At 51.5% G+C, this 24,809-nt stretch overlaps 1 protein-coding gene across 8 annotated transcripts in view; it reads right to left on the bottom strand.

Moving 5' to 3' along the window:
* Nucleotides 1-3,423: 3,423 nt before the first annotated feature.
* The window catches only part of BANP (BTG3 associated nuclear protein), a 118,292-nt gene continuing 96,906 nt past the window's right edge, over nt 3,424-24,809 (bottom strand). For all 8 annotated transcript variants that reach the window (XM_046681787.1, XM_046681789.1, XM_046681788.1 and 5 more), the window contains 2 exons: nt 7,009-7,152; nt 3,424-4,045 (listed from right to left, as the gene is read on the bottom strand). In XM_046681787.1, the coding sequence (XP_046537743.1) occupies nt 3,974-4,045; nt 7,009-7,152 (216 nt within the window). In that variant the 3' untranslated portion in view covers nt 3,424-3,973. The remainder of the gene's footprint in view (nt 4,046-7,008; nt 7,153-24,809) is intronic.

The following is a 24,809-nucleotide window of genomic DNA, read 5'->3' as shown; positions in this document are numbered from 1 at the left end:
AATTAATATTTGACAAGGGAATCAAGAGTATTCATGGGGAAAGGACAGTCTCTTCAACATATGGTGCTGGAAAAACTGGATAGTCACATGCAAAAGAATGAAACTGGATCCTGTCTTACACGACTCACAAAAATTAACTCAAAATGGCTTAAAGACTTAAACGTGACACCTGAAACCATAAAATTCCTAGAAGAAAACATAGAGAAAAAGCTCCTTGATATTGGTCTTGGTGATGACTTTTTGGATATGACACCCAAAGCATAAGCAACAAAAGCAAAAATAAACAAGTGGGACTACATCTAACTACAAAGCTCTACACAGCGAAGGAAACCACCAAAATAAAAAGGCAACCTACAGAATGGGAGAAAATATTTGTAAGCCAGCCATCTGATAAGTGGTTAATATCCAAAATAACTCATATGACTCTAGAGCAAAAAAATAAACAATTCAATTAAAAACTGGGCAGAGGAACTGAGTGGACATTTTCCCAAAGAAGATAAACAACTGGCCAAAAGGCACATGAAGAGACGCTCAACATAACTAATCAGCACAGAGATGCAAATCAAAACCACAAGGAGCTATCACCTCACACCTGTTAGAACGGCTTTCATCAAGACAAGAGGGGCCGGCCCAGTAGCGTAGTGATTAAGTTCAAGTGTTCCACTTTGGTGGCCTGGGGTTTGCAGGTTCAGATCCTGGGCGTGGACCTAGCACCGTGCATCAAGCCACACTGTGGTGGCACCCCACACAAAACAGAGGAAGATCGGCACATATGTTAGTTTAGTGACAATCTCCCTCAAGTAAAAAGAGGAAGATTGGCAACAGATGTTAGCTCAGGGCCTCATAAAAAAAAGACAAGACGACGATGACAAGAGATAAGTGTTGGCGAGGAAGTGGAGAAAAGGGAAAAGGGAAGCCTCGTGCACTGTCGGCAGGAACTGGTGCAGCCACTACGGAAAACAGTATGGAGCTTCCTCAGAAAGTTAAAAATAGAACTACCATTTGGTTCAGCAATCCCACTTCTGGGAATATATCAGAAAGAAGTACAGATTTTTCTCTAAGCACAACCTTTGAAGTATTCCACAAGTTTTGATTAAAGTTAAATTGAATTAAAATGCCTTTCCATGTTGATCCACTTTGATCCATTTTGATGCCTTTCCATTAGATCTTCTTCATGGTCTGGCATGCGGCCGACTTTGACAAAGTTCCAACGAGCACGTGGGAAGAACGCGTGCTCCAGGACTGCCGGAAGCAGCGCTCTACACGGCCATTAGGTAATCACGTTGTTCAAATGTTCCACATCTTACTCATTTTTTATATACTGTTTCTTAAACGTTTGCCATAGATATTGAACTTGACATCTTAAAATTGTATAGTATCTTGATCCTTTTTCTCCAGGGCAATAAAAGGGGGATTTGAAACAATTTAGCTCCTTTCCTGCTCATCCCAACTTAATATTTCCCAATATTTTATTGTTTTTGAAAATTTCATTGTGAGACCCTTTTGTGCAGAGCACTTAGACACATCTGGGTGTTTACTGTTCGATTTGTTCACCGCTCCTTCTTGCTCTTAGAACCTCCTCCTGGAGCCGTATTCCTGCTCTTGAAGAAAATTCCTTACAATTTCCTTCATAGGAGGGATCACCTGCAGGGAACGCCTTCATTTCTCTTTATAAATGGATTTTTAAATGTCACCCGATTCTTTATTTTTCATAACTTTGATGTAATTTATATGCCAAAAAGTTCACCCTTTTAAGTGTGCAATTCAATCACTTTCAGTGAATTTAGTTATGCCAATATCACCACTAATTCCAGAACAATTTCATCACCTCAAAAAGAAACCCACATGTATTAGCAGTCACTCCCCGCTTCCCCCACCCCCAGCCCTGGCAACCGCTAACCTGCTCGAGTCTCTACGGTTTGCCTATTCTGGACGTCTCACATAAATAGGATCACACAACATGTGGCCTATTGTGTTCGGCTTCTTCCACGCAGCAAAATGTCTTCAAGGTTCACCCACGTTGTAGGCTGTGTCAGTGCTTCTCTTTTTATGGCTAAATAATAGTCCATGGTATGGATGGACCACATTTTATGTGTCCATCATTCACTGATGCATCTTTGGTGTTTCCACTTCTTGGCTATTGAGGATGACGCTGCTCTGAACATGTGTGTACAAGTTTATGTGCTACATGGTTTCAATTCTCACGGGTGGACACCTGGGAGCGGAACTGCTAGGTCAGAGGGTGACTGTCATTCCTGAACAACAGTTTTACTGAAGACCCAACTCTGTACTGAGAATTTTTTTCTCTCGGTGCCTTCTTGGTGCCACCGGATGCTTCCGACTTTCAGCGGCTGTTGAGCAGTCTGCCACGGTTCCTTCAGGCGAGTGGAGGTGGGCTGTCCATCCCCCCGCTGCTTTCAGAATTATCTTTGTCTTTAGTGTTCCGCGTGTGTCCAGGCAGGAATTTATTTTTATTTCTATCTGGGACGTGTTCTGCTTCCTGAATCTTTTAAATGTCATCTTTCGTCTGTCCTCTCCCCTCTGTCCTTCTGGGACTCCAGACACGTGCTACCACACCCTCTCCTGCCAGCTTCATGGGTGTCCTTCCCAGTTCCATCCCCTGGAGAGCGGCTCTCCTGGACGACTGTCTACGGAGGCCCCTCATCTCGCGGTGCCCATCCTTGGAGGACAGACAGGCATGGCATATAGAAAAGCCGCCCTGCTGCAGGGAGCTGCTCCCCCTGCCCGCCTTCACCCCTGAGCATGCCCTGGTGTAAATGACCCAGCCCAGGAAGCCCCAACGTGGGGAAGCGAGAAGAGGCAGGATGTTTGGGATGGCAACTTCGAACGCTTTCCAGAAAAAGCAATGAGAAGTCACGGTCTATGTCAGTGAGTACAATTTTGTGGTGGAATTTCACAAACCCTGCTAACGTAACTGCCAAAACGGTGTGATCGAAACAGGCCAGACGCTGCTGGTCACATGTAATGTAAACCACCTCTGGGGCTTCTGTTTGGAACCGTTTCCTCTGCCTTTCTTCTTGTAAATTTTAGATGATAAGGCTCCTTTGGACACGACTTTCTCTAAGGACCCCAGAGCCTTAACTTTCCGGAGCTGGAAGAGGCCTGTGTCATTCGACAGCACAGTGTGCACTGCAGCAGGCTCCCCCTGACTCAAGGGGTGACTGTCTGAGAGGGGTGCGCCACCGGGCAGTGCTCTGTATCGGGGAGTAGACATTCCAGGTCCTGGTGCATGGGACCGACAGAAACGGCACACCCCTTCCTCTGAAAGGACCACCCACAAGTACTGTCAGCCCAGCTAGAAAGGCCCATGGGGTGAGCCCTGAGCACCTACCAAGAATGAGGCCAGCCTGGGGTGAACCACCCCTTAAGAGGAAGTAACATTAAAGCTGCTGTGGTCATAAATACATTTTATTTCATTAGAAATGCATAATTACAGTGTTGAGAGCATTTCCCCCTAGAAAAGTAGGTAAGCAATATTTCCATCAAAATCATTAGTTGTCTTTGCAAATACCTATTTTCATTACACTGACAGAGCACACAGCAAAAGGCTTCTGCTACTCCACTTTTTTTTCAATTTTCTTTTTTGTTATAAAGACCATAGCAAATTAAAAAAAGCTGTTTGAACAGAGAAAAATATTGTAGTTCTTGATTCTCCGCGTGAACTGAATACAATCCACACTGTGCTTCCCCACTCTTTCTCTGACACCAACAGTATGACTCAAAAGAAAGGGGGTCTTCTGGCAGAGGGGGTGGTTGTTACCATCTTTTATTTACTGGGGCGCTTCCCCCGTGGACGAGGCTCTCGGACGCACTTTGACAGAACACGTGCAGTCACCTCCCGTGCGAAGCCGTGGGACCGGGGCACGTAGAACAGGGCGGTTGGCGGGAGCCGGTGCTGAGCGCGGGGCGGCCCCGGCTCGGGTCCTGTCGCAGTCGGGCGGCCCGGCCTGCATCACTGGATCTGAATCGCTCCGTGCTCGAGTTGCATCTCGGGCTGCAGGGTGGGCTGCAGGGTCTCGGCCGTCTGCGGAAGGGGAGAGAGGGGGGCTTTTCGACAACAGTGCCCACCAATGCGAGTCCGGGCCACTCACCAGTCATAAACACCATGGCTGTGTGAGTGAACACACCCAGAGCTAGACGGGCCGGGGGTCCTGGGCTCCCCTCTGCTGTGGGAGACGGCTCTCCCAGGACTCCAGCTGCTCGCAGCAGCTCTGACAAATCTGGGGCTGTGGGCCCTCCTCGTGGGGCTTCTGTGGCCAGCCCCCTCCCAACCCTCCACACACACGCTCCACGGCTCCCCCAGCCTGTGGGGCTCACTTCCCACTCCCACCCTCAGCTTCCCACTGGGGAAGACCCTGCAAGTGGCGACCCGTCCTTCACCTGACGTATTTCCCTAGACTGTCAGTCGCCCTTTGGCCTTCTTATACAAACCATCCCAGTGTTCCAAAAAAGCGTTTGAGGGGCAGCTCTCTTTCTCCCCTTAAAGACGTGAATTCTAATCAATGAGTTGCAGATATTAAGAGGAGTTTAAAAGCATATGTGCAGTTTTAAGTTAAAGGAAAAAATACAATCTTGGAATAAGTCAACCACCCAGCCCCCAAATGGAGATTATTTGGGGTTTTTTAGGCTCCCCAAAGCCATGGGTCAAAGGTGAAGGAAGAGGCAGAGAAGCCATGGAGCCCGGGGTGCAGGGTCCTGGGTGAGGGGCCGGTGCTATGCTCTCACTACGGTCTCAGGCTACACTTCCGAATCCACACGTCTAAGGGCAGTCAGCAGAGTCTCCTGAGAGCAGGGGCCCCGTGCAGATGAAGGACGAGCACAGGCATCGTCCTGCTGTCCACAGGGCCCACGAGAGTGGCCGGGTGGCAGTAACAAGAAAGGATTAACCTGTGACCCAGATGGTGGGGAGGTCCCCACAAGTTTCCGGACAAGGGACAGTGGGTTAGGGTGTGCTGGTGGCTGCAGGCGGAGGGAGGGAGGGAGGCTCCGGGGGGTGGGTTACAGGCTGTGCAGAGGGCGCCTCGCCAGGGACTGAGAGCCCCTCCCTTTGAAAAACTGGAAGAGGCAGCTTTGGATTCGGGCACCCGGGGATGGTGGGCCAAGGGATAAGGAGCTGAGCCCAGGACTCCAGGAGCTCCTCTCTGATCAGGGATCCCTGCCCTTCTCCCTTGTCCTCAAAATGTACCGGCCAGATCTGTGTCTCAGGCAAGAGACAGCAGGGCAGCCTGCAGAAAAGTGGCTTCAGCTGCAGACATTCGAGGGAACCTAGGACACCCCACAGCCCCAGGCACCCCACAGTCCTCAGCACTCAGGCATCTGCCACGCAAGTGGTGCCAGGACAGCACTCACGCCCTGGCGCTCGCGGCCCTCCCGACTGGCTGCTCCAGGGAGCAGGCACCACGTCCCCCCCCAGCTCCCTGCCCTCGTTTTAGGAGCAGCCCATCCCCTCAGAAGCCAGGCCCCTCCTTCAGCCTGAGAGACACCTGGTGGGACATTCTCGTCAGCTGATCAGTCTTCTCCAGGAACAAGTTTAGATGTGTGACCCCGTTCTGACCAGCACACTAGGCAAGGAAATCCCACAAGAATGAGGGGCCCTTCGTGCTGAGAAAGAGACCGTCCGGAAGCCCCTTCCTTCTGTGGGCGTGGCCCCGCCTGCACGAGGCCCAGTGGGGCCCAAGAAGGGACAGAAGGAAGCTGGGCCTCCAGGACACACACTGTGGTGCTGATCAGGCCTGGAGCCAGCACCTCTAAATCATTTGTGGCACCAGCAGCCTCGTGCTTTGTTCTCACCGACCCTCTCCCCTCTCAGGACCAATCCTATGGTTTTTCTCCAAAAAACAGGAATATGCCCTGACTTCAGGACTGGTCGTTCTAGACACAATCAACCAACCAGATGAACCGGATCACGCTGTCCCCTAAAGGGGACCAAGCGCCAGGCTTCTGGCCAGCTCTCCGTGCCAGCACGGGGGTGGGGGACCAGGCCCGGTTCCCCCAGACCCAGGGGACTCTGAAGAGAGAGGCCACGGTGCTCAACTGACCAAGCGCACTTACCGCGGGGTGGCTGTGTGAACACCTCAAACACAAGCAGTGGCCCTCTCGTCTGACACTCAGGAAGGTGTCCAAACGGCGTTTGAACCGGGTTCTCCAGTGCTCCTGGAGCAGCACTGACAATGGGAAGCACAGGAGGGCAGCCGTGGTCCAGCAAAACCAGAAACCAGAGGCTGTGGTGGGGAGGCCAGTCGGTGCTCACAGTCAATCGACATGCTGAGTCAGCACGCAACGAACAGAGGGGAAATCGGGCCTTACGTATGTGGAGTTCCCGAGAAGGCCATTGGGCTGCCAGCTAGAAACGCACTGAAGGAAGCTGGAAACCAGGCCAAACGGTGCCCAGAGGACCAAGTGCAAGCACACAGCTGTCCGGGCCATCCTGCGTTTCTACCACAAACGAGGAGCTGCTCAGACGCAAGGACCCTATAAACCTGCCCCTGGGAAAAGGGTCGAGGCTGAGGGCTGGGCTTACAAACCAAAGCCTGTGGCCTGCAGGAGCACTGACCCCTGGGCTGGGCCCACCCCACTCAGAGGAGCAGCGAGGTCTCAGGTGAACTGGGACGCCTTCGCTCTGCAGCCCCCAGGAACGGGCTCTGTATAGGACACAGGGCAGAACTTAATTTTTGCCTCTGAATTTACAGATAAACATTTGCATTTTTGTCTCTGAATTTACAGATAAACATTGCACAAGACAGAATATCTCAAGAACTGGTTTAAGATTGGCAAGTGAGCCAGGATCTAACTTCCCACCTTCACGTTTTCAGGCATTCTTAAAAATTATAATCCCAAATGGGTGTCCAAGTCCAAATCATGCATCTTTCAATGACAGTTTACCTTCCTAGTGGGAGAATATCAGTAGAAAAACCCAAGCTGTGTTCACACCCGCTGAAGCCCTGGGACCTGTCCAAGGACAGGTCCACTTCCAGAAGGGGGACCCACCTGAGCTGCAGTGGTGTGGTCAGTCACCGGCGCCAGCTGGACGTACTGGACCTGGATGTCACTGCCCTGGAGAGGTGAGCCGTCCACCCCTGCAGCGGCTGGGTCAGAAGAGGCCACGGCTATCAGTTGGGCCCCCTGCAGTACCTGGAGAGACAAAGCAAGCCACTGTCAGCACAGACACGGTGCAGGCAGAGGCAAGTGCCGCTCTACCGTGACGCCACGAAGCAGGGAGGATGGCCCAGGACAGGACTCCACACCGTGGGGTCTGCCTGTCTCGTGAATCAGTTTGGAGTAACGTCTGATTGGTGAGTGTATATGTGTGTGGTGTGTACATGGCTGTCAACATGTACGGCATGGTCAAGTTGTTCTGCTCCATCTGCAAGTTACTTCTCTCAAACATCCACATATTCGACAGAAAGATGAGTTTTTAAGCTTTACAGGAAAAAGAAAAACCAACCAGTTTGAGTTTCCAAAGAGTAAGCAGAGGGACACAGCGGAGGCCGCACCTGAGAGCCCTGGGATGGAGCGACGGCGGGGTCTGGACAGGGAGGGACCTTCTGGAAATCACTGTTTCTTTAGGTTCATGGGGAGGGGAGACCCAGAGGGCAGCCAGGACGGGGACAGGGAGACGGCAGCATGTCCTCGACTTGTAGTAAGACACATTCATCCGTTCTTTTGGGGAGCCCCCGAAGTACTTGAGAATTGGGGGAGATGATGAAGCCCCCAAGAGTTGACAGTCAAGTTTAAGAAACAACGCAGAAACGTGTGTGTAAGTTACCAAACCCAGCACTCCAGATGGAGTGATGAACTCCGGGTGAGGAGCGGTGGGTTAGGAGAGGGCAGACACGGTGAAGGAAGGCTGGAGAACTCCCGGGGTTGAGACCGAGTGCCTGGGGGAGGTCTCACACCCCCCGAGGAGACAAGTCACAAACGCAAGGGTCTCTGCCCTTGGAGGAGGGGGACAGACCAGGTCTCCAGAGATGGGCTCTGGGTGACTCCATCACTCATGAGCACCCCCATGTCCAGGCCCACCTCCCACCCAGCCCACCTGGGGCTCCAACAGCCAGGCAGGTGGGCTGGCACCTTGATGCCCCCGCAGGCCAGGATCCGGGGGTGGGGGTGCCTCTGAGGCTTCACATTCAGGAGAGTGAGTTGCCATGAGCTGTGGGGGTTTTCATTTGGGGTTACGTCTCACCCCCTCAAATTAGATGCCCATGGGACCACCTTCTGGGGTCACCTGTGGACTGTTCACAGCAGGGCAACAAGGATCACACTTCAGGGTCAGCCCGCTGCCTCCTGACGCAGTTGTCAGAGCTGAGGAGGAAGGTGCGGATACTCGGAGAGAGGAGGGACTGCCCACCCCAGGAAAGGTGGGATTGGGCACAGACCACCAGGACTCCGTATAAAAATACAGTCCATGGTTTTAAAACAGCATCCTAGTTTTTGATGAGCAAGAGTTCTATTTCTTTAACAATGAATCCATCAGTGGAAAAAACAGGTAAGTTCCATTTTTAGAATAAGAGACGGCAGAAAGTTCTGAACTATTTTTCCTTTTGGGCCTTCAGAAACCATTTGCAAACACAGTTCCCCATTCTGATACCAGCCAGCTATGCCAGGAAGAATAATGCCCCCTGAGACGTGTGTGCCCTACTCCTCAGACCCGATGGGTATGTGCCCTGACCCAGGCAAGGACACTCTGCAGATGGGATAAAGTTAATGCTCTCGAGATGGGGGGAGGGTCCTGGAGCATCAGGTGGACCCAACGTCAATGGGCATCTTTAAAAGCAGAGAATCTTTCCCGCCTACAGAGGGGCAGAGAGATGCAACATGAGGCAGGGCTGACCAACCAGGCATTCCTGGCTTGGAAACCAGAGGAGGGGCCATAAGCCAAGGAATGCACGTGCCTCCGGAAGCTGGAGAAGAGGCAAGGAAACAGATTCTCCCCTGGGTTCTCCAGCCCTGCCACATCTTAAGTGTGGTCCAGTGAGACCCACGAGGGCTTCTGACCTCCAGGCTGTTAGTCAATGTGCGTCGTTTAAGCCACTAGGTGTGTGGTCACCTGTCACAGCAGCCACAGGACACGCACACAGCGGCTCTTGCTGTTTCCTCGGCTGCCTCCTTCTGAGCGCAGAGCTTCTAGCTCCCCAAAGGGCTAACCCAGCAACGTTGGCTCTTTATTAACACACTGTTCTTTTCCATTATAAACCATTTGCACTAATGAGTTTGGGAAAGGTTTAAAAAAACTGGAGAAAACTGAAGTCTCCTCTGTTCTTCATTTGTTTTCCTCAGCACTTCTCCACCAGACCTTTCGTGTTAAGAAAATAGCACATGGTCCTGTCTGGTGCTGGAGCTTTGCTTCCCTATCCCCAGGGGGGCAGCCATCCCCTGATGAGGCCCGCTGGGGGACAAGCAGCCCTGGGCAGCAGCCGGTAGGGCCTCAGCAGAGCCGGGGCTGGCCCAGCCTGGGAGCAGCCGCAGGGCAGCAGAGCTTGGGGGCCTTTTCGTAGCGCTCAAAGCTGAGGGTCCTCTCCTGACGGGTCTCCCTCATGGCTTGGAAGGTGTCGTTTTGTAAGGAAGCACAAATTGCAGGAGGTCTCCCTAGCCTCGTTAGCAAGTGTGGTGACATGCCCTCCACTCCACAAACACCCAGGCGACAGACGGTCAAAGGGGAAGGAAGCCGATGTTGATGAGGAGAGACTGAGACTGAGACACAAGGGAGAAGGCAGGCGGGCGTCTCGATGGGCCAGTCAGACAGGGACTTGGTCATGACACAAAGGAAAGCGGAAATGTCTGTGTGTGCTCTTACACAGGCTCTCCGCTGTCTAACGGGGCTCGTGTGGCTGGTCCTAAGCCAGGCAATTCTAGGGGAAAAGCTTTAGAGACTCAAATGAAAAGCGTTGAGAAGAAAAGGTTAAGGAGGGTGAGAGTTCTTGAGAGTTCTGCCATCTTGGTAAGCAAGAAAATAAACGGTATGTTATGAACACCTAACTTTGCGGCAAAACACAACATCACCTGAGGTGTGAGTGGAAGCAAGCGCGGAGAAATGCCAAGGCGGGAGGAGGGAGCCGCAGGAGCCAGGCCTGCGCTGAGCACCCGCTCCGTCCCACCACTGGTCCTCAAGACCCGATGCCGCCTCGCCTCACTCTCGAGGGGCTGGGCACCCACTCCACGGCCCCAGTGTGACACGCTCCTTCCTTGCCCCTCTCAGCAAGGCTGAGCCAGCTGACACGTATAAAGGAACTTTACACCACTAGGATTCCCTGTGACAAGACAAACCTACATCTTCAAGAGGGGCCATGAGCAGGCAGGCAGTCGTAGTCTCTGAACCCAAATGCCACTTTTCTACGCCAGCCAGCCCTAGACAACTCTTTGAGAAGGTTCACTCATGCACTCTGTAAACTTCAAAGCACCACTGAAAGATCAAGTGCAACAGATTACAAAACGGTTACAAACACAGTGATGTCGCTACACTGAGCCAACTACAGACTCCTTAAAGTGCAAGATTATAGGCAGCATCTGATGAAAGCGAATGCAACTTCCTGGTAAGTCTGAACTAATGAAATGGATATTTGCTTTTTCTTCAAATTTTAAGCGAGCCATCTAAATCATCTTAAATTAAATTCTCTCAAGATCAAATGCCAACAAGCGACTGGCCTTCACAAAATGCTCTCCAGCATCTGCGGATCTGCATGCTCTGGAAGGCCGTCAGGCTGCTCTGACTACATGTCACCCAACACGCTCAGGCCAAGCTGGTCCTGCTCCCCACCCAGGGCCCGCTGCTCCCTGCAGCGCCCTGAACAATTTCGTCCCGGATGGCAGCCTACCACGTGAACCCCTCCTCTCCAGAACACCAAACTCAGGTCTCTATTAAGGACCTACTGTGTGCAAGACACTGCGGGGGTAGGAATGAGACCCCAACGGGCCTACGCTGCAGAACAAACACAGAACTATGAAGAACCGGGGACTGTGTTCTCAGAATGAGCACACGAGAACTGAACAGGGTCTGGTTTCTTAGCTGAGGAGACTCGGGTAAACTCTATAGGAAGGTGGGGCTGGCGAGGGCAGGGAAGGAGACAGAGGGAAGGCAGAGCGCATCTTAGGGAGAGGGAACACGCAGGCCCAGAGAAGGCAAAGAGGAGACCATGGGGAGGAGGGTGTCAAGAGAGGAGATGTGGGCTCAGTGCCACACGGAACTAGCTGGCTTGTGACTTACAGCCCCTAGTCCCTCGGGGCCGCCCTGACTTCTACTCTGTCCCGAGTCCCTCAGGCCTCCTGTGACTTCTACTGTCACTTGCCCCTCAGGGCTGGTTTACTTGATCCTGGTCTGAAATTAAAAAAAAACATCCACGCATGTTTTGATAAACTAAGCTAAAATTTTAGGTATTACAATGTGGTCACAGTTTTGTAATCATTGCACATTTTGTAAGATCCCTTTAGTGAATTTAGGTCAAATCATCTATTTTTTAATTTAACTTACGAAATCATGGAGTTTATTTCCAGAAGGTTCTGCCTGTACTCTATTTTTGGTGATGAGCCAGTACCCCCTACAAATGGAAGGCATTTAATGCTATCACAAGAGTGATTTTTTTCCTGTCGGCAGTGCCAACAAAGCAGCTTTTCATATGATTTACAGTTGATTAAATCTTAAGAAGTATAATGTCAGAAACCTCAGAATCTAAATGTGCAGCGTTACAATAATGAAGGCGGACACGTTACTAGCCTGGCTGGTAAATGAAAACAAAATTAGGAAAATGCTCCTAACTTGGAATTCATTCAGAACGCCAGGCCTCAGAAAGGTTTCCACATCTTCAGATGGTTCTGATACGCGCTTCAGAAATGAGCTGAACAGGTGACCGCACAGGACGGAGGGAAAGACCCTCCAGCCCACTGCATTCCTCGCCCTCCCCTCCCGGCACTCCAGAGCCTGCAGAGAAATCCCGCTCACGGTGACCTCCAAGTGAGGATGCCTAGATGGGGTCTGTCCGCCCAGGAGACACCGTGCTGCGAAAGGGGTCCGTGTTCTCCAGACGGGGACAGCTAGTGCAGCTGCTGGGAGACAAGCTTCTCTAAGGAAAGCATGGCTTTAACTCGAGCGGGAAGGAAGGTCCAGCTTTTCATATGAGAAAATGCCCTCACCCCACCACCCCCGCCAGAACCAAGTGAAGGCAGGGGCAGTGGCAGGAGCCTGGCCGGCGCCGAGGAAGCTCCACCGGGAGAGGCTGGCATGGAGACTCGGCTCTCGGCCAGCCCCAGGCCTGCTTCACCCACCAGGGGCCTCCCACAGCCTCGGGACAGCACCACCGGGGACCTGGGCAGCTGGCTGGCCCTGCTCGCAGGCATCACTCCACGGCCACGCCCACCCCTCGGGGGGGGGGGTCCCCGGTCCACATGCCCCTTCTCAACCTCTGCACTCAGGTGGGAGCATCACCCAGGCCCTGCGGTGGGCACCCTCGCCAGGTGCCCATCCTGGCTGACCAGTGGGTATACAGATGGGCCAACAGCTTGCCCAGGGAGGACGTTCTGGACACAGGCCCAAGGCAAAGCCTTGCTGGGGGGGCACAGCCCCCACGAGTGGGGCCCCCAAGGGGCCGTGTGGGGTGGCCCCCATCTGCTCCCAGCGACAGCAGCTCCCATGCCCGACTCCAGAGCCCAAGGAGCTGACTCTTCAGACAAAGCAATTCCAGACGCTTTTTCAGGTAGTCCTCAAAACTTGGAAAAACTCTTCTAAAGTGAGATTAACATTTTGTTAAAGAATGAATCTTCTCAAAACCAGATGACAACTGTGAAGAGAGAGAAGACGCAGCAAGAAGGAGTCCCAAAGGCGCGCTCTCCAAGTGCTTCCCTTGCTCCCCAGCCGGCAGCGCCAGGGTGCCCAGCAGGAACCCCCCCAAAGGAGGACTCAGGGAGCATTGGATCTCGCCCATCTGAAGCAACTGATAAATGAAGGAGGAGTTTATGATATTCTAAAAGAACGAGCAGGAGGATGGCCAAGTTATAAATCACTGATTTCTCAGCCAATCAAGACATATTTATTAAGAGAAGGTGGTAAATTTGTGGTTAGAGATGCCCCAATTTGCGTTTTAAAGGACCTATGTGAGCTTGTGCAGAGAGGCCATATCAGAAATTACTGGTGGGCACCCCCGGGGGGTGGGGTGAGGGTCCAGGCTGGGAGGGAAACTCACTCACCACGGGCTTTGCGCGGTAGTTGATTTTTTCACCTTGTGCTGTTTTCATAATCAAGAATGAATCACGTTAACTAGCAGGATGACACACAAGAAGACCCAAAGGGACCCCTCCTTTCAGGCCAACATGGTCGGGGGTAGGAAGGTGTCAGTGACCGGCACAGGGCGGGCAGGAGCCAGGGCACAGAGCGAGGCACAGAGAGAGGGGCTAAGAGGTGAGCAGGGGCAGGCGCCCCACACACAGCGCCTCAGGGAAGGCTCTGCAGCCTGGCCAACCCTGGGGGACATTCTGGGTCGAAATACACCTCGTCTCTTTCACGATCACATCACCTTGAGGGCAGGTCGTGTTTTAAGAGGCTAATACAGTGAAATGAGTAAAAATAAAAACAAAGTCCTCCAACAGTCAATTACACAAAAGACTGTGATGTGCCCACTTCCCAGCCACGCTGCTCAAGGCACTCCGCGGCCTCTTGAAACACACAGCAGGCTGAGATGGAATGCGTTGGCTTGGACTGGATTTTAAATTGGCGATGAGTAAAACGCACTTATGGCAAATCTTAAACGTAGGGTAGCACAAACGAGGTCATGTGCCATTTTCACATGATCACTGTGGTTCCCAAAGAGAACGCCAATGAAAACGTGCTGGTCGATTCTCACTCTGTTAGGAGGACGGGGGCCCAGCAGTTCAGCCTGCCGTCTGCCCAGGGCCCGATCCCCTGCAGGACAGCGAGGGCACAGCTCACCTGGACAACTACCCACTCGTCTTCCTAGAATGGAGCTTTCACCCTCCTTTGTTCTTCCCGCTCCTTTTGTTTGCAGCCTTTTCCAAACAGACTTTGGAATCTAGAAAGAGCTAACTGGAATGCAGTGAGCTCCCAGGCCAGTAGCCAGAAGCAGCACCTCCAGGCTTCCAGCTCCAGCTCGCCTGCGGCTGACCTCGGAGTGGGACTCCCCAAGAGCAGCACGTCGATGCATGTGGAAGACACTCAGGGACGGGGTGCAGGCACGCACGCCTTTCCAGGCTTCTTTCAGAGGGTTTCCCCTCAGACATTTTTAAGTAGAGTGAATTATTTTCAAAGAAAAGAAAAAAGGCATTGGGTATGAATCCGAAGCAGCCTACTAAGGGAATCCTGGATCTAAATGCACTTTTTTTGGAGCACACACATCTGGTTTTCCTCTATATACTGCCAATTCTGAAGCTATTTAGTACCCAACTGAGATAATGCAAAACTGGTGCAAAACCTAAAATAAATGCAAGAAGCCCAAGGACTTTTCAGTAATATTTAGATATAAAATTCTGAATCCAACCAAGTATCCATCTAGATGGAAAAAAAAATCCCTAAAAAACAAACCAAAAAACCCCTCATGCACTTAAAAGATCCATTTTCAACACAGTTTAATTAAGTGTGTGGCCAGGAACAAGGATGGACCACCAATCCAAAGGCCTCTTGGAAAACCCAAGGTCATTTCCTGGTTTTTGTCATTTACTTTTGAATCCTACTTGTTAAGGGAACACGATCAACCAGGCTGACTTTCTCAAATCTAGACGCTAATTCAAAGGGCAGCTTCCTCATGATAGAAAACGAGGCGTTGAGAGAAAGATGCCTGTCCCAGGGACGCCCCCAAACCACCACTGGCCAGGAGACCTACCAGCCCGAAACCTTTTTCATACATTATACAGCAAATGCCAAAAACATTATCATTCTTAAGCCTTTAAACCCACGGACAGGAACACTAATGTGTCCCCTTGGAGTCCACCTTGAGTGCTTTCATAAACCAAGTCACCCATGAGTGGACGGTCAGAAAAGAGCACAGACGGCAAGAAAACCACAGGCGAATGCACACGCCGCTCCTCTGGCATCATCCCTCAGCCCGCAGAGCAAGACCCAGTGGAGGGGCTTCTCACAGGCCTTCGGATGCGAGCCAACTGATGCAACGTTTCACACAAGCATCCTACGGCCAGCAAGGCGGCGCTCTCCAAGCTAACGGGCTAACAGTCCTGAGCCAGGTTTGCAGCTCCCAGATGCAGGGAAGACGCCCCGGGGACCAACGCCCAGATCCTGTTCACAGAAAGATGCCGGGTGGTGAGCAGCAATGAAAAGCAGTTTCTGCTGTATGCTCTGTGGCTCCTTCCAGCATCAGAGCATGAACCTCAAACACAATCTGGGGAGAAAGAAAACAAAACCTAAAAAATATAATAAAGCAAAACCGGAAGTCTGGAGATACTTGGTATTCGTTCCTCACCATTCCAGATAGGGCAGCATTCCTGGGAGCAAATCTTAACCATGTGTCTTAAAACCTTCCAGTTGATTGGGGCGGGGGGAGGTTTAATAACTCAGCCAAAGTCAAATCCAAGGCCCTCCTCTTTTTCCTGTGGACTCCAGGCCTCTGGCTTCTAGAAGGGGCGGGCGGGGTGGGTGAGACAGAGCAGGAAGAAAATACAAGGTTTATTTTAATTACGAGTGTAAGTGATATATCAGATCACTACAGGGACATTCAGACACACTTGGGGAAGGGAGAGGGGGCACCAGGGAGCCCGGCCCACCAGCCATCACACTTCACCACTGCAACAAGCAGAAATGCCTGGCCACGGAAGGAACGCTGCCAGCTGCTGTCCAGACTGACCACGAAAACAGAGGAGCACAAGCAGCGGTCAGGGCTGCTCCTCTCACTGTCCCAGGAGAGGGCTCTCAGGGCTCTCATCGTTTCTTTTTTTAATTTGGAAAACTCACTGCACGGAACAAAAATTACTGTTGCATCACTGTGATGGGGCAAAAGAAAGAACTTCTAAAGAGAGGCAATGCAACTTTCCTACTGAGTCCCAGACAGCAGGAAGCATTCAGACCACCTTTTATGTGTCTGTGCTTTACTGGGAGATGAGAATGTAAACCAGTATCCCCTCCTAATTGGGATGGAAAAAAGTGATTTTTACAAAGAGGGGGAACCAGTCTGCAAATCCTCACCTATTCACCCAGCTGGCGTGAGTGACAAGAGTGATAAGAGGCGCCAGGCCTCATGGGGGACGATGGAGAGAGGCGCCTCCTGACAGCAGGGGAAGCACAGAGGCAGCACCTGAAGCCCCGTCACAAAGGGAACAGCTCATCACGTCGTGAAAACACACGGCCTCGCTGTTGATGCAGACAGATAACTGACCGTGAGATGCCACTCACAGGACGTCTGCACGGTCCTCGTGCTGGGCGTGGCCTCGATCAGCACGGCCTCATTCCTCTACTCTGACAGATCACAGTACTTGCTGTCTCCAAAAGAAAAGTTCAGAACTCGATTTCTATGCCAAGTAAGACTATTACACACGAAGTAGATAAAATCTGCATGGTGACAACTTATTTCCATCTTCGCCACAGGGGCCCTCTCTGGCGAGGACAGCACTTCTTCCCTTTGGAGGAGGTGGTCCTAGAGGCCACTCCATCCCCACAGCCTAACCTCAGAATGCATCATGACCTCAGTGCATTCAAGGAGGGACACGAAAAACTGCCTCCTAGCGCACCTCCTTCCATGTGCAGCGGAGAAAGGACGGAGCCCGTGTGCACCCCGGAGTGATGGGAAGAAGCCAGAGGGACATGAGAGGCAGAGGACACAGGTGTCTCCCACAAGGAAGGCCCACAGCACCCAGAACTTCGCCAGACTCACTTTGCCTCACAAACGACTTACTTCGTGGTACAGAACTTGGGTTTATCACACCTGAGGCAGGGGGGTCTGAGGTGGGGTGGTCAGCCAATATCCCCCTGATGAGGGGGTAGGGGCACTGTGAGTCCAACTGTGTCCTCCCCAAAATTATATCCATATCCTAACCTCCAGTGCCTATGAATGTGACCGTCTTTGGAAATAGGGTCTTGGAGGATGCAATTAAGTTAAAATGAGGTCACACTGGAGTAGGATAGGCCGTAATCCAATGACAAGTGTCCTTCTAAGAAAAGAGACATTTGGATACAGGAACAGGCAGGAGAACACTATGTGACCAGAGGCAGAGACCGGACTGATGCGGCCACAAGCCCAGGGCCGTCTGGAGCCACCAGGAGCTGGAAGAGATAAGGAAGGATCCATCCCCTAGAGCTTCTGGAGGGAGTGTAGCCTACTGATCACGATTTTGGACTTCTGGCCTCCAGAACTGTGACAGAACACATTTCTGTTGTTGGAAGCCACCAGCAGAGGTCACTGGCTTTGGAGTGATAGCCCAGGAACAGTCTCCCCACTTTCTGACCCTCAGCTGGAACGCAGTAACCCCATGCCCAAGGCCACCTGGTCAACTCTCTTTAGTTGACAAAGCCTCAGGCCTTCTGCTTCCTGAGAACATGCTGAGGGCTCCTCCTGTCTCCTAATCTTTCACAGCTCCTCACACGCAGGTCCCTCCAGGTGAGCTCAACGCGTAGCTTGCTCCCCTGCCCTTTCAAAGGAACAACCAACAGTCTCCCCCAAACTGCAGGGCCTCTGTTCCCGGATACCCTGACAGTCGGGTGTGGGGGCGGTCTGCATTGGGCCGGCGCCACAGGCCCCAGCACAGCCAGTGCACAAGGGATGCCCCAGGCAAGGCATGCAGTTAAGGACACGGCAGGGCCGGGTGCAGCCAAGAGCAGCTGGACACGAGCACGAATCTTAAGCTTCTCACGTTGCTTAAAGACCATCACAAGAAAACTGTCAAAATTGAGAAGAAACGAGTGATGGCCCCTAAAAAGCCAAATTCCAGCTTCTATTACGAAGCACAGGCTACCTCTGGACCAACTTCAAATTAACCTGCAGAAGAAGGGGCACCCCTGCCATATGCTGATGGCGGGTCTACCGCCCAAATCAGCGCAGGGCAGGGGCAGCTCTCGTGAGCGCTCAGTCCCCACCAGATCCACCGTGTGAACAGCAACTGGGATCCAACTCCACCTGGGGCTGTGCCTCCCCAGGAGCCTGACTATCCGAGGCCACGTCTCAGAAAATTCCGTGTTGAGGTAAGACACAGTGAGACTACTGTGTGGTCAAAAAGATCTCTGGGCACCAAGAGGCCACAAATACTTTCAGGCCCAAATCCCCTTTCTGCATCCACAGCAGAGCTTAATCCCAACATCCCAAACCCTCTCCAGGAAGAGACAGGGGGCTGTGGACTGAAAGTGTGTGTTCCCCGCAATTCCTATACTGAATCTCTAATGCCCAATGTGATGGTTTTAGGAAGTGGGGCCTTTGGGAGGTGATCAGCGCTAGATGAGGTCGTGAGGGTGGAGCCCGCGGGATGGGATCAGTGCCCTTCTAAGAGGAGGGGGAGTCACTGGATCTTTGTGCGCTCACACCAAGGAAGGCCACGTGAGGACACAACAGGAACAGAGTCCTCACCAGAAGCCAACTGTGCCGGCACCCTGATCTCAGACCTTCAGCTCCAGAACTGGGAGGAACAAACGTCTGTTGTTGGAGCCACCCAGTGTGTCGCATTCTGTTATAGCTGCACAAACTCAGACAGAAGGTGACAGTAGGCAGACATCGTCATCTTCCTCCTAGTGAGGTGGGGAAAACATCCTTAGGAGATAAAGTTTCAAGAACTCTCTAATTAGCAAAAGACCCGCTTGGGGAGAGACCAGCCAAGGCACTCTGGGCAAGCTGGCAGGTGGGTGGAAGGACAGACTGCTGTGAACGATCTCTGATGTATCCGCCTTGGGTTTGATCCACTTGGGTTTTAATCCACTGGGGTTAATTTTCAAGGACTTTTAAATGGAAGGGACGTTCTTGGACACACAGTGTTAGCCTCAATGGTTCTCAAAGACCTAGTTTATATACATTTCAAGTTCAACTTAGGAGAGTCCCTCTGGCGAGGCCCTGGACTCCCAACACCACGAAGTGTTTCTCTGGGAGCACTTTAAATCTGGAGAATTCACCAAGCATTCGCCTCGGCCCCTTCACGGTGACACACTATGCTGCTAACGGCTAGAGTTCAGAAAGAAGGAAATGAAAGACAGGCAAGGGCAGTGGCCTGTCTAACGTGCCCCAGTCTCTGGAAGACTCCTGGCTGTGAACGACGTTGCAGAACCCAGACCGGCGTCCTGGCCTCTCCTCATGCCCCTCAGTGGAAGCACTAGTGTTATGCTGTTGAGGACAGTGTGCCGTTCTCAAACACACTTGTGCTGACGAGGAGAAGCTTGGCTTGAATGTGACCGCTGCCTGTCTTCGCTGCATGGCGCACTTGAGGTCCCTAACTCTGAGGTCAGAAAGGGGATCAGAAAGGGGGCAAACGTTTAACTTCAGGTGTAAAGAATCTCTTTAAACTTTCTCTAAGTGAAAAAACACCCCAAAAGCAACGCTTCACATTGAGCCAACGGTGGACTACCTCTGGGGAGGAGCGTGGGCCGCAGGGGAGGAGAGATTTCACACTATGCTTTACAACACGCTTCCTTCCACGCTTCTGTACTGCACAGCGTGGGCCTGTGTTCACGCTGTCACTTGTGCACTGAAAACCAGAAACCACCACAAGTAACTCGGGATGCTCCCATCTAGAGCGGGAGGGTAGGGGGAATCTCCTCATGAAGGGGGTGCTCTCTCAGAAACAAGCGTTCTGCAGATAGGAAGTCCAAGATACAGGTTCAAGCTGTGGCCCCGGGGCAGGGAGTTGGGGAGGGGGGCAGGCACAGCCGGGAGGAGACCAGGGTGGGTCAGCAGGGTGACGACCCGGAGCTCAGGTCTCCTTCCCCCCGTACCGCCACTGGGCAAACCCACGGGAAGCTGGTGTGCAAGGACCAAGCCAAGAGAGCAAGGTTTCATATGAAAGAGCGGCTGATAACCAGGGATGTCCTGCTCCACCACACACGGAGTGTGTCCTTTCTGGAGGGTGTCCTGGCTGCTACCCATGGCTGTGTCAGGATCACACATACGCTATTTTAGTTGTCAGAAGAGCCCCTGGGGATCATCATCCAGTCTAAATGTGAGCAGATAAGGACCCCAAGCCCTGGACGGTGGGCGGGACTGCAGGACTGGCTGGACGTCCTGGGGCCTCCGCTGCAGCACCAGCCCTCGGCACAGATGTCATCTTGTTTGTTATCATTAGCTCCACGTTGCCAGGGAGGAAACGGAGCCTCAGAGGCTAACTTCTATGCCCAGGATCACGGGCCAGTGAAAATAAAGCCAAACAGAAGACGCTTTGAATGCAGCTGTGCCGACTCCTGTCCCACTACAAGGCCAGAGCCAGTCACCAGGGTGGGACTGAGATGTGTTAGGAAAAAAGTGAAAGAATGATGACACAGCAAATCACATAACTAAGAAACCTCAAAAACCTCATTTGACTTGAAAAATAATTTCCCTTTAAAATAACAAGGAAAATTATTTATGCTAAATCCCTCCACTTGAGCCTCTGTCGCGAGGAAAACACAGCTCCAGCTTCTCCTTACCCCAGGTTCTCTTTGGCCGACTTGTCTCTTGGTGGAGCACCTGCTGATCAGGAAGCATTTACCCTGGTATGTTCTCAGCTCTGGAGGGTCTTTTGGGAACTCAACTCAGGTGCTACGAGAGTGTCACCCCAAACGGAAGATAATCCTCTCAAAAGGATTCACAACAGGTGACATGGTGAAGACCCACTTTTGTGTGTGTGTGTGTGTGTGTGTGAGAGGAAGATTGTCCCTGAGCTAACATCTGTGCCAGTCTTCCTCTTTTTTGCATGTGGGATGCCGCCTCAGCTGGGCCTGATGAGCAGCGTGGAGGTCGGCACCCAGGATGGGAACCCGCGAACCCCAGGCCGCCAAAGTGGAGCACGTGAAGTCAACCACTGCACCACTGGGCCGGTCCCGTGAATACCTACTTTTAAGGAGCCACACTTTTCCCTCCTCCTTCTGCAAACCTGGCGTTACCTGGGCCCGGGTTACCTGGTTGTTTTCTTGTCCTCTCAGAACCTAGCCAAGACGACTGGATGCTGAGGATCCCCCAGAGGCCGCTGGCTGATGGCCCGTGCCTGGGCATGTGGCCTAAGAGGGTTCACGGCTCACTGCTTTGTCACCACCCGCCCCACTCCTGGTAGGGGGTGATGCACCCGTTAACGGACAGCGGCACCTGTCACTGGATTGGTGGCCGTGTCACACCATTGGTATTCCAAAGGTTTCATTTCAAAAAATCATCTCTATACATTGACTTTCATCTTTTGCCACCTGGAACGCCATCCTCAGGGCTTGGGCCAACTGTCAATGGCAGGCACAGCATTTACTTTTACGGGACATCCCCAATATCAACTGCAGAGCATCGAGTGCTATGCATACATCGATGACACAGGGACATGAGGTGGGAAGAGCTGCTGACAGCAAGCACAACAGCTCCCACGGACAGGTGAAGAGGCAGAATAAAAACCAGTCTAGGGTCACGTTACAAGCTTTGTTTGTTTTACTTTGGGAGTCAATGTGAAACAACAGCCTGAATTTAAAAATAAGTGACTGTATTTGTCCACACATGAAAATAATTTCTAGATTACATCTCTACCCTGAATGCACATTAAGCACAGAACAGCTCTTCATTTCTCCCTGTCCCTCCTTCTCTTACACACACACACACACACACACACACACACAATCGTCTCAGGTGGTACGCTTTCTCTCCAATCCAAACCCAGTGGCATGTCACACATATTTCATTTTTGGACTGCAAATTGTTAGAGGAAATGTAAAGAAAGACGGTGCTGGATTTTACCAAATATTTGCAAATTCTCACCTTACTAGCTGTGTGGGAGGAAATGCGGAACCTTTCCAGCTGCTCAGAATAAGGCGGAGACTACCCTGACTCTTTGATATGTTACTTGGTCAGAAATGGACCTATGCTCCGGTATTGTGTAAAAAGTCATAATATTAGCATTTGCACTGGTTCTGCTATGGATAGTGCAAGTTTCTAAACACACATCCTTATGGGGTCCAGAATGGAGCTTCATTACTGTAGGGACATGTAGACACAGCCTGGTACGGTGCTGCCCGCCTGACCTCTGGAAGCCTGTCGGCGTGGCCACTCCCACGAATCACAGGCTCCCGGGGAGGAGGAGAGGGACCAGCTTCTCATCATCCTTCAGTTTCCCAAAGGGCAGCGAGTGAGTTGAACAAAACTGGGTTCTCTTTTAGTCATTTGAACACACGGTTAAAGCAGAGCTTTCACATTTTAACCAGGTCCTGATCAGACCGGACCTGGGATTGCTAGATGAAGTTTTCCTCATAAACACACAATGAATTTAACAGTCACTCAGCTGTTCACTCTGAAACCGAGTAAAAAGGGGGAAATTATACTGTGCCTGAAACGTTTTTTCCTTCTGCAGTAATTCTGTCCTTCCTGGTTCAAGGGCTCAGCGAGACTACTCGGCTCACTCGTGTCTTCTTACCCATCAGTTCCGACACCGTCAGCACTCGGCGCTCACACCGTAGGCCCCGCTGCTCATGTCTCTTGCCACTGGACTGTCCAGCGGGCAGTTTCTTTGATGGCCCCCCTCCTTCCCTGCTCAACACCCCACAACGACAATGACAACGTGCTCCTGAATCTCCAGACCCTGGAGACCAGCAGCACAGGGACACACTCAGTGCAAACTACAGCAGCCCTCCAGGCCCTGACTCCCCTGGAGCATAACCACCAGGGTCAAAACAAGACCAGTTACGGGGAAGGAGAACCAGCTTCGGTTTCACACCACATGCACCCGTCAGAGCTCCCAGAGTCTGCACGAGGGAAAAGCCGGGCTTGGTCAGAAGAGGAAGCAAAGGTCCTCACGGGTGTCTTCCATCCGCAACCTCTTTGACTATAAAGAAGTGAAACATCTGGAGCTCATGACAAGTGTTCAGGGGGCATTCCTGATCCCCCAGTCTCCCCTCCCACCCCTCGTTCCTCTCCTCAGGTCAGAAACGCAGAGATTCAGCTCCTGGTGCAGCAGTGGTGGCTTGGTTTCCTTTCAACAATCAGCAGCTGCTCTGACAGCTTCTGGAACAGAATTCTTGGGTCTAAGGAATCCTTTACATGTTCCTTAGCTGCTCTGGGCCAAGTCCCCCACATCGACAGGTACACTGGCCCAGCACCCGCCGGGGACTCCGGCTGCTCGTCCTACCCACGACGCGGCAGGCCTGCTAGCGAGAAACACAGACACACTTAACAGATCACGACAGAAAAGCCCAAAGCAATCACCACACCTTCCTCACGCAGAGAAACTTCTACAGCTTGGATCCCACTCAAAAGAAATTTGGAATTACTCAGAAGTCACAATTTTCCAGCTTACTGAACTGTAAGTTTTAAATAAGTACTCTTCTATACATTTCCAGGTTAATACTCATGATTAAAATTATCAATGACTATATGCTACATTTTTGAAAGGCTTAAAAATGGATGAGTGTTTCAAAATGTTTTCAATTAACTGTGTATTTTACAATTAACTAAGTGCTAACTTGGAATAATTACTACTGTTATTCATTCATCGAAAAGCAATCATTAAGTATTGATAATTTGATACTACACTTGGTACTGTGAGGAAGAGAAATGAATAAAATTTGGATCTAATAGGATTAAAACTATTTAATTTAACCTTTTGAACACATATTTGAAAATGATGAAATGGATCAAAAATGGTTCTTGAATTTCAAGGCCTGCCACCCCTCCCTTGACTGACTGGAGTCACGAGACTTCGATGTGGCTCAGGGCGGGCCGTGGGCACAGTGACCAGCACACACTGTGTCCAAATAATCAGAAGTATCTTTGGGGTTTTATTATAAGGCGACTTCATCCTCAACCAGTATGCGCCCCTTCAAAGACATCATTTCAACTACCTCAAATACTGAAAATGTACATTAAGCAATCATTTCATCCAACTTCTCTCTAAAAAACATTATAATATCCTTCCCAATCCAGACTGTCGTCCAGCTTTTTCCTCGCCTTGCCTGACCTGAAACAGCCTTGCCCATTACAAGGACAGGGGTGCAACCACAGGCCTAAGGTCATACGCTAGTGTTACTAACCGGCTACCATTGCCCAAGCCTGGAATTACCCCCTTGCTGCTCACAAGAGACCAAGAGGCCACAGCACGGCCAGTTCTTGCGTGTTCAGTATCCACTTGCATCAGTCCATTTTGCTCCATATGACAAGCCTCTGCTGGGGACCAGAGGGACTCCTGAAGGAGTGGCGCCAGCAGCAGGAGATACGGCAGCCCCTTGTCCTGTTCGGGCCGGGCTGCCTGGACCAGGAGGCAGGAGATGCACAGTGGTTTTTGCGATTTTTCTAGGATGTGTTTTGGAACTAGTCAACACAAAACTCACTCCACTCTGACCGTCATGGCTTAAATTCTACTTTCCACCATTTCTGGTAGGGAAGGCTTTTCCATAAGGGATTAATTCCCTGAGCTACCTCGGTTCTCCAAGATTTCTGTTTGTGTTTTGGCATGCAATGCAGGCACATGTTTTCTTGAAGGGAACATTTTTATTAGAAGTGAAGCGACACAGTGTATGCCATCTGTGAGGTTGAGAGTGTTCTCCTGGTGTGACAAACCATTAAAAGCGGACTGAAGCCTCCCAGAAATAGAAGAGACTGTTTTATTGCAACAGATAGAAGCAACCCACACCCACATACACACACCCACGCTCACACCCCCATAATACCCTACACACCCACCCAGATACACCCTTCATATTCATCCTACACCCC

This window comes from Equus quagga, chromosome 13 (assembly GCF_021613505.1).
Source record: "Equus quagga isolate Etosha38 chromosome 13, UCLA_HA_Equagga_1.0, whole genome shotgun sequence".
NCBI classification, from domain to species: domain Eukaryota; kingdom Metazoa; phylum Chordata; class Mammalia; order Perissodactyla; family Equidae; genus Equus; species Equus quagga.
This window is presented reverse-complemented; position numbering and strand designations above follow the sequence as displayed.